At 41.9% G+C, this 13,639-nt stretch overlaps 1 protein-coding gene across 4 annotated transcripts in view; it reads left to right on the top strand.

Annotated features, from left to right (window-relative positions):
• LOC138961786 (inositol polyphosphate 5-phosphatase OCRL-like) overlaps positions 1-13,015 on the top strand; it is a 41,484-nt gene extending 28,469 nt beyond the window's left edge. For all 4 annotated transcript variants that reach the window (XM_070333460.1, XM_070333458.1, XM_070333459.1 and 1 more), the window contains 12 exons: positions 43-152; positions 756-891; positions 1,406-1,516; positions 2,139-2,207; positions 4,249-4,345; positions 6,615-6,739; positions 7,260-7,370; positions 8,220-8,336; positions 8,686-8,770; positions 9,118-9,245; positions 9,564-9,675; positions 10,049-13,015. In XM_070333460.1, coding sequence (XP_070189561.1) covers positions 43-152; positions 756-891; positions 1,406-1,516; positions 2,139-2,207; positions 4,249-4,345; positions 6,615-6,739; positions 7,260-7,370; positions 8,220-8,336; positions 8,686-8,770; positions 9,118-9,245; positions 9,564-9,675; positions 10,049-10,200 — 1,353 coding nt within the window. In that variant the 3' untranslated portion in view covers positions 10,201-13,015. The remainder of the gene's footprint in view (positions 1-42; positions 153-755; positions 892-1,405; positions 1,517-2,138; positions 2,208-4,248; positions 4,346-6,614; positions 6,740-7,259; positions 7,371-8,219; positions 8,337-8,685; positions 8,771-9,117; positions 9,246-9,563; positions 9,676-10,048) is intronic.
• The last annotated feature ends 624 nt before the right edge of the window (positions 13,016-13,639 follow it).

Here is a 13,639-nt window from a genome sequence, read left to right as displayed (position 1 = left end):
TATCATAATGCATGATCTATCTCTCGCTCTGTTTGTTTTCAGTTGTTCAACCAACTGGGTACCACTGACATTTTCAGGGGCTTTCAAGAGGGCGACATCACCTTTGACCCAACATACAAGTTTGACACTGGCACAGATGTTTACGACACAAGGTATGTTTCTTTGAAAAAATATGTGCATGCAAATCAGTTTTGTGCAGATCGATAAAAATTTGAGACAGATATTATACCCTGTTTTTTCCCTCAAAGGTACTCATAACGATATATATATTTTCTAATTTTAAAACAATTATCAGTATTCTGGACAGCAAGAACAAATCGCTTGACAGCTTTTAGTGTTGTCTTCACAACAATGTATTTGACATGAAATGACATCCCAGCTGCGTCTGATGGGTTAAGGGTGAAGATTTTGTTTTTATCTCCAAGGACAACTTATGTGCAGACCTGCGAGTGCCTTATTCCCTTTCATGTGTACACGCAAGCACAAGACCAAGTGCGCATTAAAAAGATCCTGTAATCAATGTCAGAGTTCGGTGGGTTATAGAAACACAAAAATACCAAGTGTGCATCCCCCGAAAGCGGCATATGGCGTTTGTCTTCATTTGGTAATCTGACTGTTTTTGATGAATGTTTTCTGATTGTTTTTGATGAATGTTTCTGACTGTTTTTGATGAATGTTTTCAGATAGTTTTTGATGAATGTTTTCAGATAGTTTTTGATGAATGTTTTCTGATTGTTTTTGATACATGTTTTCAGCGAGAAGAGCCGTATCCCAGCGTGGTGTGACCGCATCCTGTGGCAAGGGGTGGGCATCGCTCTCTTACGCTATGATTCACACCCACAGCTTCGCATCAGCGACCACAAGCCCGTCTCTGCAAACTTTGAAGTGGAGGTCAGTGCATTCATGTACAGATACACACTGCTGCTTAAAAAGTTGCTGCGTCTCAGGGCAGCCCACAGACACTCCACCTAGAGGGTCCTGGGACCCCCAACTTTAATGGGTAAGGGGTCCTTGGACACCCTCAGTGTAAATGTAGAGGGTCCTGGGACCCCCAACTTTAATGGGTAAGGGGTCCTTGGACACCCTCAGGGTAAATTTAGAGGGTCCCGGGACCCCCAACTTTAATGGGTAAGGGGTCCTTGGACACCCTCAGGGTAAATTTAGAGGGTCCCAAAACCAGGAAGTTTATGTGCTTGAAGATTGTAAGGCACATTCCTCACCAACACATTATCATAATAATCGGGTATCCATTTTCCGCTGGGTGGACTCGAGAACGTTCAGAAAAGTCGGGTATTTGCATTCACCCCGAGTTCGATCCCCAACCGCCAGCATGAGAGGCAAGGACTCTACCACTATGCCTCTTCCGGCTTACATTCGGCTCATGGAATATTTGTGTGGTCAACAGGTGAAGGTGATTGACGAGAAGCGCTACAAGAAGGTGTACGAGGACATCATGAAGAAGCTGGACCGCATCGAGAACGAGTTCCTGCCTCAGATCAAGCTGGACAAGACAGAGGTCAGTGTGGTCACAGGGACAGGTGGACCTGTATTGTGAGGCCCCTTTGATGGGGGGACACCTCCCTAGAAAGGACACCTTCTGTTGTCCCTTGGTCTCTGTTGTCAGATATGTATTTGGTACCCGTGACATGATGTTGTGATTAAAGGACATCTTCGGAAAGGACACTCAGTCTGATATCTTAACCAAAATGCCCTCCGAGGTACCACCCCTGTAGTAGTGACTGGAACCCACCGTTAAAGCATGAGGCAACCTCTTCCTAACGGTCTTACGATTAGATTTTTCAAAGGCACCTCTTAAGCTTGACTTCTTGGTGACCCATCAGCTGCAGATCAGCGCGGAACATCATTTAAAGACTCCCCGGTTAATTACCTCCCCCCTTTTAAGACCTTGCTTGTTCAGACTTTCAGTGCATAAACTCTGTATATTTACCCCCATTAAGACTCCCTCCCTATTAACAACTCATTTTCTCAGATTTGTTTACATCTATATGGTATTGTAGAATAAATCAAATGATCAAAATGTAGTCTTTGGAAGTCTTTTCAGACTGAGGTGTTTGAGTTATGTGCTAAGGGGTTTTGGAAGGTTGGTGTATAATTGAACACTTTTGTCATCATTGCAGTGTCACTTCAAGGATGTGAAGTTTATTGAACCACAAGTGGAAACCATCACCATCGCTAATGTTGGACAGGTAAACCTCTGTCACAAAGTACATGTTGTGCTGTTGTCTTTGTATTGTTCTATTATTGACTCATCTGAGTAATCAGTGAGTCTTAGTACTGAGCAGTGACGGGCGTTGTGGCGGGGTGGTAAGACGTCGGCCTCCTAATCGGAAGGTCGAGGGTTCGAATCCCGGCCGCGGCCGCCTGGTGGGTTAAGTGTGGAGATTTTTCCGATCTCCCAGGTCAACTTATGTGCAGACCTGCTAGTGGCTTATCCCCCTTCGTGTGTACACGCAAGCACAAGACCAAGTGCGCACGTAAAAGATCCTGTAATCCATGTCAGAGTTCGGTGGGTTATAGAAACACGAAAATACCCAGCATGCTTCCTCCGAAAGCGGCGTATGGCTGCCTAAATGGCGGGGTAAAAACGGTCATACACGTAAAATTCCACTCGTGCAAAAACACGAGTGTACGTGGGAGTTTCAGCCCACGAACGCAGAAGAAGAAGTACTGAGCAGTGTCCGTCTGTATGGACGGCCTGGGAGGGAGTATTCCATTGGGGGGGTCTTAAAAGGGGGGTTCCACTGTAATAGGACGTGACAAAGGCGAGTCATATAAGCATTTGCTTTTCTTGTTATGTAAGAATTTATAAAATATTTCATGTTGAAATAGTGTGTTCTTATTCATGGTTGATATCTAAAGCATGGAGAGTGCAGATCTTTGTAGTTCACGGTATTTAAGCTATTACAGTGGAACCCCTCACAAAGACCCCCCTCTCTAACGACTACCCCGCCACAACGACCCTTTTTTTTTTAACCGATGTGTTTTCTTATATAGTTGTCACCAGTGTAGCGACCACCCGGCTCTAACGTCTAAGGACCGACCTAACAGCTTGTGTAACGACTTTGTCAGACCACAGGCGGAGGTATCGTTCACTGGACCACCACTATGATAGTAAGACTGCTTGTAGTCTTACTATGATAGTGGTGGTCCAGTGAACGATACCTCCGCCTGTGGTCAGACAAAGCCAAGACTCTCAGTCAGCGTAACGCATCACTGACAAACCGGTTATAACCAGTTGAATAGCATTCACCTAATGGAAGTCGCAGCGGATTTTCATTTTGCTCAATTAGCGATTACCGGTACTTTATTAGCTCTCTACTCAAGACTCGGCAATTAGCGATTACCGGTACTTTATTAGCTCTCTACTCAAGACTCGGCGCTTTTCTCTTTCTTTCACGAATCTTCGTTTGTCAACAAGTCGTTGTGACAAGATAGCGTACAGAGAAACACCGGATGTATCAGGATTTCGCGCGCGCGAGATTTCGTTTTTTTGTTTCTCGCGATAGTTGGAGGAGCGAGAGCCGCCATGTTGTGTTTTCGTCTGCTCGAAATGTGTGCAAAAGTCGTAAATCATCCCAAAAAAGCTTATTCCGGGCGGGACTACATGTGTGTGTTGGTTACAAATTGTGTGTGTGATATTTTTCTTCAAACTTTTTCACTTTTCTTCTTTGTTTCACTTGTTTATTCTCGGAGCCGATTTCGCCAAATACCGTACTTTCGTTTGCCTGGTTGTATTGATTGATTGACACGATCTGATTATATTTTTTTCGACGGCGGCTAATATAGTGACGCGGCCTATACGTGGCTCATCCCAATTTATTTTTTAAAAGTCGGGGGTGCGGCTTATGAAACGGTGCGTCTTGTAATCCGTCAAATACGGTAACTCTTTTTGCATTGAAACATGCACCAGAACTGGTGGACACCATCGACAATGTCAAACATGAAATCGAAGCAGTTTGCTTGAGGAAACGGTCGTCAGCAACTCAAACTTCTCTGTTGTTGTTTTTTAAGAAAATCTGAGGTGACTTTCTTTGTGGCCCCCTGACCCCGCCCCCTCCCTCTGTTAGGACCCCCCTCCATAAGGACTGATTTTTTTCAACATTTTCAAGGTCGCTAGAGAGGGGTTCCACTGTATTATTATTATTATTATTATTAAACTCACATATCTGTGTGTATGTCTCTTTACCTTTGTGTGTGTGTGTTTTCAGAATATTTGTTTATTTGCAGGCCTATGTGGAGTTTGAGTTCATCAACAAACTGGACGACGCTCGCTACAGTAAACCCTGGCTGACCATCACGCCATGCAAGGAGGTCATCAAGCCAGGTAACTCCACCTTGCCTTTCTCATGGACATCCCCCGCCCCTCCCCAACCAAGATTTTTTATCTGAAGGATATCACGATTTTTTATCTGAAGGATATCAAGATTTTTTATCTGAAGGATATCAAGATTTTTTATAGGGCGGGGATGTAGCTAAGTCGGTAGCGCGCTGGATTTGTATCCAGTTGGCCGCTGTCAGCGTGAGTTCGTCCCCACGTTCGGCGAGAGATTTATTTCTCAGAGTCAACTTTGTGTGCAGACTCTCCTCGGTGTCCGAACACCCCCGTGTGTACACGCAAGCACAAGACCAAGTGCGCACGAAAAAGATCCTGCAATCCATTTCAGAGTTTGGTGGGTTATAGAAACACGAAAATACCCAGCATGCTTCCTCCGAAAGCGGCGTATGGCTGCCTAAATGGCGGGGTAAAAACGGTCATACACGTGGGAGTTTCAGCCCATGAACGAACAAACAAAGAATTTTTATCTGAAGGATATCAAGATTTGATGTAACAAGTGTGGAAAGACATCAGCTTTTTAGAACCTTCTTCATGTTACTATGATAGACCTGAATATTGCTATTTCATATGTTACGTGGATTTCCATTGGTCAATTGAGCAAAACTGAGCTCAGTGCAAAAGTGATATCGACGACATTTCCGTCAATATCAGTTTTGATATCGACGACCTCTTTATTGCTTCCCCACTTCAAAAACAAAAACACCTAAATTTAAAAACAAACAAATATATATGAAAATGTAATTATCCCAGAATTTAGTTGAGCAAGTGACTAAAGACTTTTTGAAAGGAAAGACATTTTAAAATACTGAAAAGTACAAGAAAAGAGTGAACAAAAAGAAATAATAATCAGAGGGAGGGATATGGAACAGCCAAAACTAAGGCAAATTCTTTTATAATTTCTTTACAGTAAATAAAAAATGTCCAGAGAATTAGCAATATATCTAACATTGACTGACTGTGTGATGATATCTTCTGCTATTGGTCTGTTGAGACAGTGATATCAAAATCAAGACCGGAGGTCGAGATTTTGATATCACTGTCTCAACAGACCATAGCAGAAGATATCATCACACAGTCCGTCAATATTGGGTAATGTAAATAAATTCAAACCACTATGTGAACTGATAAAGAAAACAAACTGGAACCGGTCTTGCATTGCCAAATAGGTTGAAGGGACATTAAAAAAACATTAACCAACGCAACAAACATGTTTCATACATTTGTCACAGTGTGATTGTATGGATGTTGTTTTTCTTCTATGATCCTGAGCTTTTTATTCTCAGAGACCATCTTTTTGCATGCATAGGGACATGATGGTGTGAAGATTGCGCCTGCTTAGAGTCTGCACTTAATGTAGACTCTGGCAAATACAGCACCACCCTGTGATTGTATGTTGAATAGGAAGGTTTTTTGACTCACATGCGAAGCAAAAGTGAGTCTATGTACTCACCCGAGTCGTCCGTCCGTCCGTCCGTCCGTCCGTCCGGAAAACTTTAACGTTGGATATTTCTTGGACACTATTCAGTCTATCAGTACCAAATTTGGCCAGATGGTGTATGATGACAAGGCCCCAAAAAACATACATAGCATCTTGACCTTGCTTCAAGGTCAAGGTCGCAGGGGCCATAAATGTTGTCTAAAAAACAGCTATTTTTCACATTTTTCCCATTTTCTCTGAAGTTTTTGAGATTGAATACCTCACCTATATATGATATATAGGGCAAAGTAAGCCCCATCTTTTGATACCAGTTTGGTTTACCTTGCTTCAAGGTCAAGGTCACAGGAGCTCTTCAAAGTTGGATTGTATACATATTTTGAAGTGACCTTGACCCTGAACTATGGAAGATAACTGTTTCAAACTTAAAAGTTATGTGGGGCACATGTTATGCTTTCATCATGAGACACATTTGGTCACATATGATCAAGGTCAAGGTCACTTTGACCCTTATGAAATGTGACCAAAATAAGGTAGTGAACCACTAAAAGTGACCATATCTCATGGTAGAAAGAGCCAATAAGCACCATTGTACTTCCTATGTCTTGAATTAACAGCTTTGTGTTGCATGACCTTGGATGACCTTGACCTTGGGTCAAGGTCACATGTATTTTGGTAGGAAAAATGTGTAAAGCAGTTCTTAGTGTATGATGTCATTGCTAGGTTTAGTTATTTGACCTTGACCCTGAAGGTCAAGGTCATGTAAAGGTCAAGGTCAAGCATGTGAGTCGTATGGGCTTTGCCCTTCTTGTCTGTGATCAGGTCTGTCGTGTGACGTCCAGATAGAGGTCTACGTGGACAAGAGCACGGTCAGCTCTCTCAACAGCAGCAAAGACAACCTGGAGGACATCCTGGTCCTTCATCTCCACGGCGGCAAGGACATCTTTGTATCCTTCACACACACCTTGATGTTCAAGGCTCAACAAGTTTGTGCTTGGCACCAGATGAACAAGCAGCCTCACTGTTTTCCTGTCACAGCCTTGATTTCTTTGGAGGAAAAGTCTTGTGTTTGATTGATGTAGAATGATCAGGCTACCCCTCGTTTTGGCTAACCATCATTTTTTCCCCATTCACTGAAGAAAAACCCACCCAACCAGTTATAGAATTTTTTTTATCAAATGGGAGAAAAGGACAAAAAGAAAGATTAAATGAAAACTAAAGAAAGGAAAGAAAATTGAAAGAAGAAATGGTGAGACGAAAGAAGCGCTGAAAGGTATAAAATAAAGAAACTAAAAAACAAAAAACAATGTCTAAAAGAAAAAATAAGAAAGAAGAGAGTAATGAACCTCTCTGTTATATTTCTTTAAGCAACGTAATGTTTTGCCCAAATGTCCCATCCTTTATCTAGTGGTCACTATGACTGACTGGTGACGTTGTGTTACTGTGTGAAACCTTGACGCGAGTCAGGTGACGGTGAGCGGCAACTACCTGTCCAGCGTGTTTGGATCCTCCCTGGAGGCTTTGATACAGATGCACTGTCCTATCCGACAGGTCCCCACGACTCAGCTGGTGGAAATTGTGAGTACCACTCTTTGTCTTTTAGGGGATACCATTGATCTGACCATTCGGGGTGAGTTTCTGGCCAATTTGACAAATCTGAAGAATGTGGGGCATCCACTGTACCTTAATCTGGACACACACGGCACCATTTACTCAAGTATGTACCACAAGTATTGTAATTAATCAAAATCAAAGTGAGTGAATGCGCTTCAGGGCCCTGCTTCTTTCTCTCTGGTGAAACTGCTGTAAATTTAGGGACCAGGCGTAGAAAATGGCATCAGCCAGAGAGCATGTACATTTTGTCGGGCAAATTTGCAGAGGCTGAAAGTTTGTTAATTTTGCTGTGTGAAAATGAGTGATATCTTTATAATAGGCAGATAGCATTGCGTACACACGTTTGTTTGGTCACAGGAACAAGACATTTGTGAGAATGGGGTAAACGGTGACGTCAATGACTCGCATGTAGGTCATAGTTCACATAAGATTCTGGAATAGAAAAGAACCATTTCATCTTCTTTTGTCACCTCTACTTTTGGTATTTGGTATATCTTTTTGTCCTTGGGGAATTCCCTCAAGGAGATTGGGGCTGCTCTCCCTGGGGACAGAATCGCACTACTCAATTTGTGTTTTACATTCGTCTTACCAAGCCCTGCATGAGACTTTCGCTGTCAACTTGGGATCTTTTATCGTGTGCATGGGTGCACACCAAGGAGAGTCAGTACAAAGTTGACTCTGGAAAATAAATCCCCTGCGGAACGTGGGGATCAAATCCACACCGTTAGCGACAACTGGTTTAAGCCAGCTCTGCAATGAACTGAGTTATCTCCCCAGCTTATTTTAAAAGCTGAGTATGACTTCCATGCACAGGAGCAGCCAGGCAGCCTGGGTCACGTGGACCTGACGAAGACAGGAGGTCGTCTCTACATGGTGCCCAAGGAACTCTGGCGCCTCATCCAACACATCACCAACCACGGAAAGGACAAGGTACTGTGAGACAAACAAAGTGAAAAATCTGTTGTTTTTAGCTTCTTGTCGAAAGCAGGAATTCCTCTTTTGTGTTTATGGCCACCCAAACAAGGTAAATGTTTATAACAGTGGAATTTTGCGAAGAATGAAATTTATGTCTTTTGTGAGTGGAAAAGGAGGAAGTTGGCACCAAAAGTTTGAATTAACAAAGCAGAATACGACTGAATTGTTTTGATAAGTGTACACCTCCTCCTTTTGGCGCTCTCAGAGTAAAGCAGAAAGACAGTCGCAGCAGTAAAAACACTGTTCTCGACTGCTTTAAATAGCTGTGGTGGACTGTTACATTTTCCTTGATGACGTGTTTCAGGCGGACTTGTTCCAAATCCCAGGCCTGCAGGCCGAGATCCAACAGATCCGTGATTGTCTGGACACAGGGGAACCAGAAGTGCTGCGTATCCTTCACTGGTTACCAACTTATGTCTTATTAGTGTTGCTATAGAAGAGGCTCTGCAGTGAAGTGTAGATAGGATTTGTGTTACCGTGTGACTATTGAAACTTTAATCAAATGTCATGCATAAGAAGCCGTGTTTAGTAGTGCTTGATGACAATTTTGTATTTCAGCCATCAGCGAATTGTGTAGAAGGTAGGGGTAAACAATCACTTGACTTAAAAAAAAATGCATTTTTGAGAGTGTGAACGTCAAATTAAAAACAATAAAAAAAGGAGAAGAAAAAATTCTGCATGTAAGTGCAGATAAACTTGTGCCAGTTGTGTGTAAAATTCTTTAACCAGCTGACAGCTGGCAGTGTTCACTCTGCGGCAGAGTCTTTGTTACTGTTCCTGGAGTGTCTAGCGGAGCCCGTCATTCCTTTCTCCGTCTTCCAGCAGTGTCTCTCTGCTTCCAACAACCTACTGCTTAGCAAACAGGTCAGTGTGTATGTACGTGTGAGTATGTGTGTGTGTGGTAGAGAGAGAGACTATGAGTTTGTCTCTGAGTATGCGTGTGTGTGTGTGTGTACGCCACATGGGTGTGTGATATTGTGTGTGGTAGAGAGAGAGAGAGAGAGAGAAAGAGGTTTTCTCTCTCTCTCTCTGTCTGCATATCTGTCGATCTGCACATGCAAGAGTTTTAGAGGCTGTCATGGGCCAAGCCGATAGCCGCCGCCACTGGCTGGCATGATTTACGGAGTCATTGAAGACAGAACAACCTTTTACTTCACAATGCTTTCCTTCTCCATGCTGCAGGTGCTGAGCCAGATTCCCGACTACCACAAGAACACATTCCACTACCTGTGTGAATTCCTCAAAGAGATGCTCAAATACTCCGAGATGAATGGACTTGAGATCAAGTTTGTTGGTAAGTTGGCCAGAAGTTGACATCATGTTCTGTCTTTGAGGCACCTCAGTATGTTTTCTTCTTCTTTAATTCTACTTCTTTGTTTTGGGGTTGCAACTCCGGTGTGCCCTTGCTTTTCACACAAGGTTTATACGTGTATGGTCAGGTCTTCAGAAGGAGGGAGTCTTAAAAATGGGGTCAATTTACAAAGGCTATGTACAGAAAGTCTGAGAAAAGAGGGTCTTAAAAGGGAGGGAGTCTTAACTTGGGGGGGGGGGGGTCTTAAAAGGGGGTTTGGCGGTACTATACTAACACAGATACAATGATAGTTTCAACGCACATTTGACTGCAGACCTACGTAACTTGCTCACTAATTCTTCCCGCTCTGTTTCAGCGACGATATTTGGCGAGGTGTTGCTGCGAGCACCCCCCTCGGCCAGCAAGGAGCTGGGATCGCAACGCGCCCGGCGTCACCGAGCGCAGGAAGAGGAGGCCAAGAAAGCCGCCTTCATGTACCACTTCCTGTCAAACGACGTCCTCTCCTGATCCCATCTGCATTAGGTCTTCTCCTCCTTTCTTACGCCAAACGGAGAGGGGAGAAATTTGAACGCTTGTAGAGTGAACCAATTTTCGTTTTCACTTTGGAGATACAAGGAGGTCTTCATTCTTGTGTCAGACTGGGAGGGGAGAAATTTGTACGCTTGTAGAATAAACCACTTGATCGTTTTTTGACTTCAGACACACAAGGAATTTTTTATTCTTGTGGCAAACTGAGTGAAAAAATTATTCTTCAAAGGTAAAAGGAATTCTTCATTCTTGTGGCAGACTAAGAGGCGAGAATTTTGTACGCTTGTGGAATGAACCAGTTGGTAGTTTTTACTTCAGAGTTGGCAGACAGAGAGAAGAACTTTGTATGCTTGTAGAATAAACTAGTTTATCGTTTTCACTTCAGAGGTACACAGAATTCTTTATTCTTGTGGTAGAATGAGAGGGGAGAATTTTGTACGCTTGTGGAATGAACCAGTTGATCGTTTTCACTTGAGAGGTACAAGGAATTCTTCATTCTTGTGGCAAACTGAGAGGATGGAAGGTTTGATAAACAAAGGGAAGTAAGCACTTTAAATGCATACGACATGTGTAATAGAGTAAGTGAGAGTTATGCGGAACCCGTCTCCTGGCACGTGAGAGAATAACATTAACAAGCATTGAAATGAACAAGCAACTTTCATCCTCATTTGCACTCTGCAAATCCTGAGAGGATGAAATACACCAGTTTATTGTTTTCACTTTAAATGTACAAGGAATTCTTCACTCTTGTGGCAGACTGAGAGAGGAGAACTTTGTACACTTATGGAATACACCAATCTATTGTTTTCACTTCAGAGAAACAAGGAATTCTTCACTCTTGTGGCAGACTTAGAGAAGAACTTTGTATGCTTATGGAATACATCAATCTATTGTTTTCACTTCAGAGAAACAAGGAATTCTTCATTCTTCTGGCAGACTTAGAGAAGAACTTTGTATGCTTATGGAATACATCAGTTCATCGTTAACACTTCAGATGTACAAGAACATCTTCATTTTTGTGGCAGACTGAGAGAGCAGAACTTTGTACACTTATGGAATAAACCAGTTCATCGTTTTCACTTCAAAGGTACAAAGAATTCTTCATTCTTGTGGCAAACTGAGAGAAGACATTTGTACGCTTATAGAATACACCAGTTCATTGTTTTCACTGTAGATATATCACAAATCCCTCCCACGTTCTGTTCTGACTCTGCTTGGATTGTCTTCTCCGTTCTTGTGGTGAAATAAGGGGAGAGAACTCTGTGCGATGGTATAATACACACATTCATCATTTTCACTGCAGAAGGATGAGGACTTTTTTCATTCCTGAGGCATACTTTGTATGCTTGTAAATCAGTTCCTTTAACTTGTTTAAGAAAGAAGGAAGTAAGCTAAGCATAGATAACACCACCAGAGAGTATAAGAAACATTGACATGAATATGCAGCTTTCATCTTCAACATTTTTCTGCAGAAGGTCATTTTTGTGGTGCATTGAGAGAAGAACCAAATCATTGATTTTACTGCAGAAGGATGGGGAATTCTTCATAGTTGTAAAAGAATGAGAGAGAACTTTGTACACTTGCAAAACGCTTGCAGAATAAACCAGTATGCAGTTTTCACTGTAAAAAGGACAAGAGCTTCTTTGTTCTCTTAGCAGAACAAGAGCAGAACTGTGTGTGCTTGTAGAATAAACCACCTTTGTAATTTTCACTGTAATTTTTCAATGCCATTTATCGTTGCAAAACCTTTTAGAAAAGTTTGAAGCATCGACTGATTTAATGGCAGTGGCTGTGACCGATTCCTTCCAGGATGTTGTGGTGAATTTCATCAGTGGATAGGGCTATGGATGTTGTTATCACAACTCCTTCTGTTTCTCATTTGTGAAAATCTTTGTGTAATTTGAGAGTCCTGTGTTTGAAACAAGGGATCGCATTTCCTATCCTTCAGTAAACTGGGATGAAACTATTTCTGTCCTCACCACAGCAGTAAGCTTACTATAATTTCAGCAAACAGGTACTTGGAATAATTAAAGGGTGTACTTATTTGTTGCTGCAGTGGAAATGATTCCTTCCTTGAAAATTAAACCTCATGTGATGAAAGCATCCTTTTCAAAATCTTATGCATCAGTGTCATTGCAGTGGCGAACACTTACTTATTGTCATTATAACATCATTACAACATACTTTCAGTTTTTGTATATATGTGACCCTCCATCACGAAATGAGTCGCATGTCACCTCGCGCGGTTCTGCGCTAGGCTTAATATAAGTCCGGGGAGTGTCTGGTAACAGTGTGAGGGTCACCTTAGTCACAGGCTTATAACTCAAACAGTTTTTGCTCTTTTCTAAAACGGTTTTCACCACTGAATAGAGCATAAAAAACTCTTTAGAAAAATGTAAAAATATGAAAATCATGCAAAGGTGACATGCGACTCATTTCGTGGTGGAGGGTCACATATATTATATATGCTTTCCTGGTTTTCATGTCTGTGCTTGAGAAAACATGTTGCTGTTCTTAATTTGAATGAGAGTAAGTTTTGATAATCAGCAATGTAACAATCCACCTAATAAAATTAAAAGATAAAAGGGTGTCTTAGTTTGGCTTTTTGTTAGTAAGCAGTTGGGAATCATTGAGGACGACAGTAATATGTTAAAAAAAATTTCCATTGCTGTATTTGAAGAGGTTTTTTTTTCTGGGGCATGTGTATTGTATAGCAGCTGGAATCATTGCAGAGAATATTTAGATAGTTTGAATCGTGTGTTTTATTTCCATCATTAAAATTCTTTTGAGTATTCTTCCTCTTTGGGCATTGATACCTTTTTGCTTGCTGTACGCTTGTTTTTGTTGTTGTTGTTTTTTTGCTGCCGTGATTTGAGAAATATTGAGTGCTTTCAATGATGAGTGTTATTATAAACTAATGTGATAGCTTTGCGTGCTTATGGTGTGTGTACATGTATTGGTGTATGCGTGTTCGTTCTTGGTCATCTTTCTTTCTTTCTTTCTTTATTTGGTGTTTAACGTCGTTTTCAACCACGAAGGTTATATCGCGACGATTCTTGGTCATCGCCACTATAGGATGTTGCATTGTTTTAATTTATTGTTGTTGTTTTTCATTTCAAGAATATGCCAAACATTACATACATAAAATATTTTTTCTCTGATTTTATATGAATAGGGTCTAGTTCGTTTTGCAGCAGGTCACCATTCACACAAAAAATTATGCAGAATGAATGTAAAGATTGCCAGTTGAGTAAAAGTATGACGGAGTGTGTTTGCTCAGAAATTTGAACTAATCAGTGAATCACAATATATTTTTGACTCACATGCGAAGCAAAAGTGAGTCTATGTACTCACCCGAGTCGTCCGTCCGTCCGTCCGTCCGTCCGGACGTCCGTCCGGACATCCGTCCGGACGTCCG

Source organism: Littorina saxatilis, linkage group LG3, assembly GCF_037325665.1.
Source record: "Littorina saxatilis isolate snail1 linkage group LG3, US_GU_Lsax_2.0, whole genome shotgun sequence".
In the NCBI taxonomy this organism is placed as follows: Eukaryota; Metazoa; Mollusca; class Gastropoda; order Littorinimorpha; family Littorinidae; genus Littorina; species Littorina saxatilis.
The sequence above is the reverse complement of the archived record's forward strand: the minus strand, read 5'-3'. Positions and strand labels throughout refer to the sequence as shown.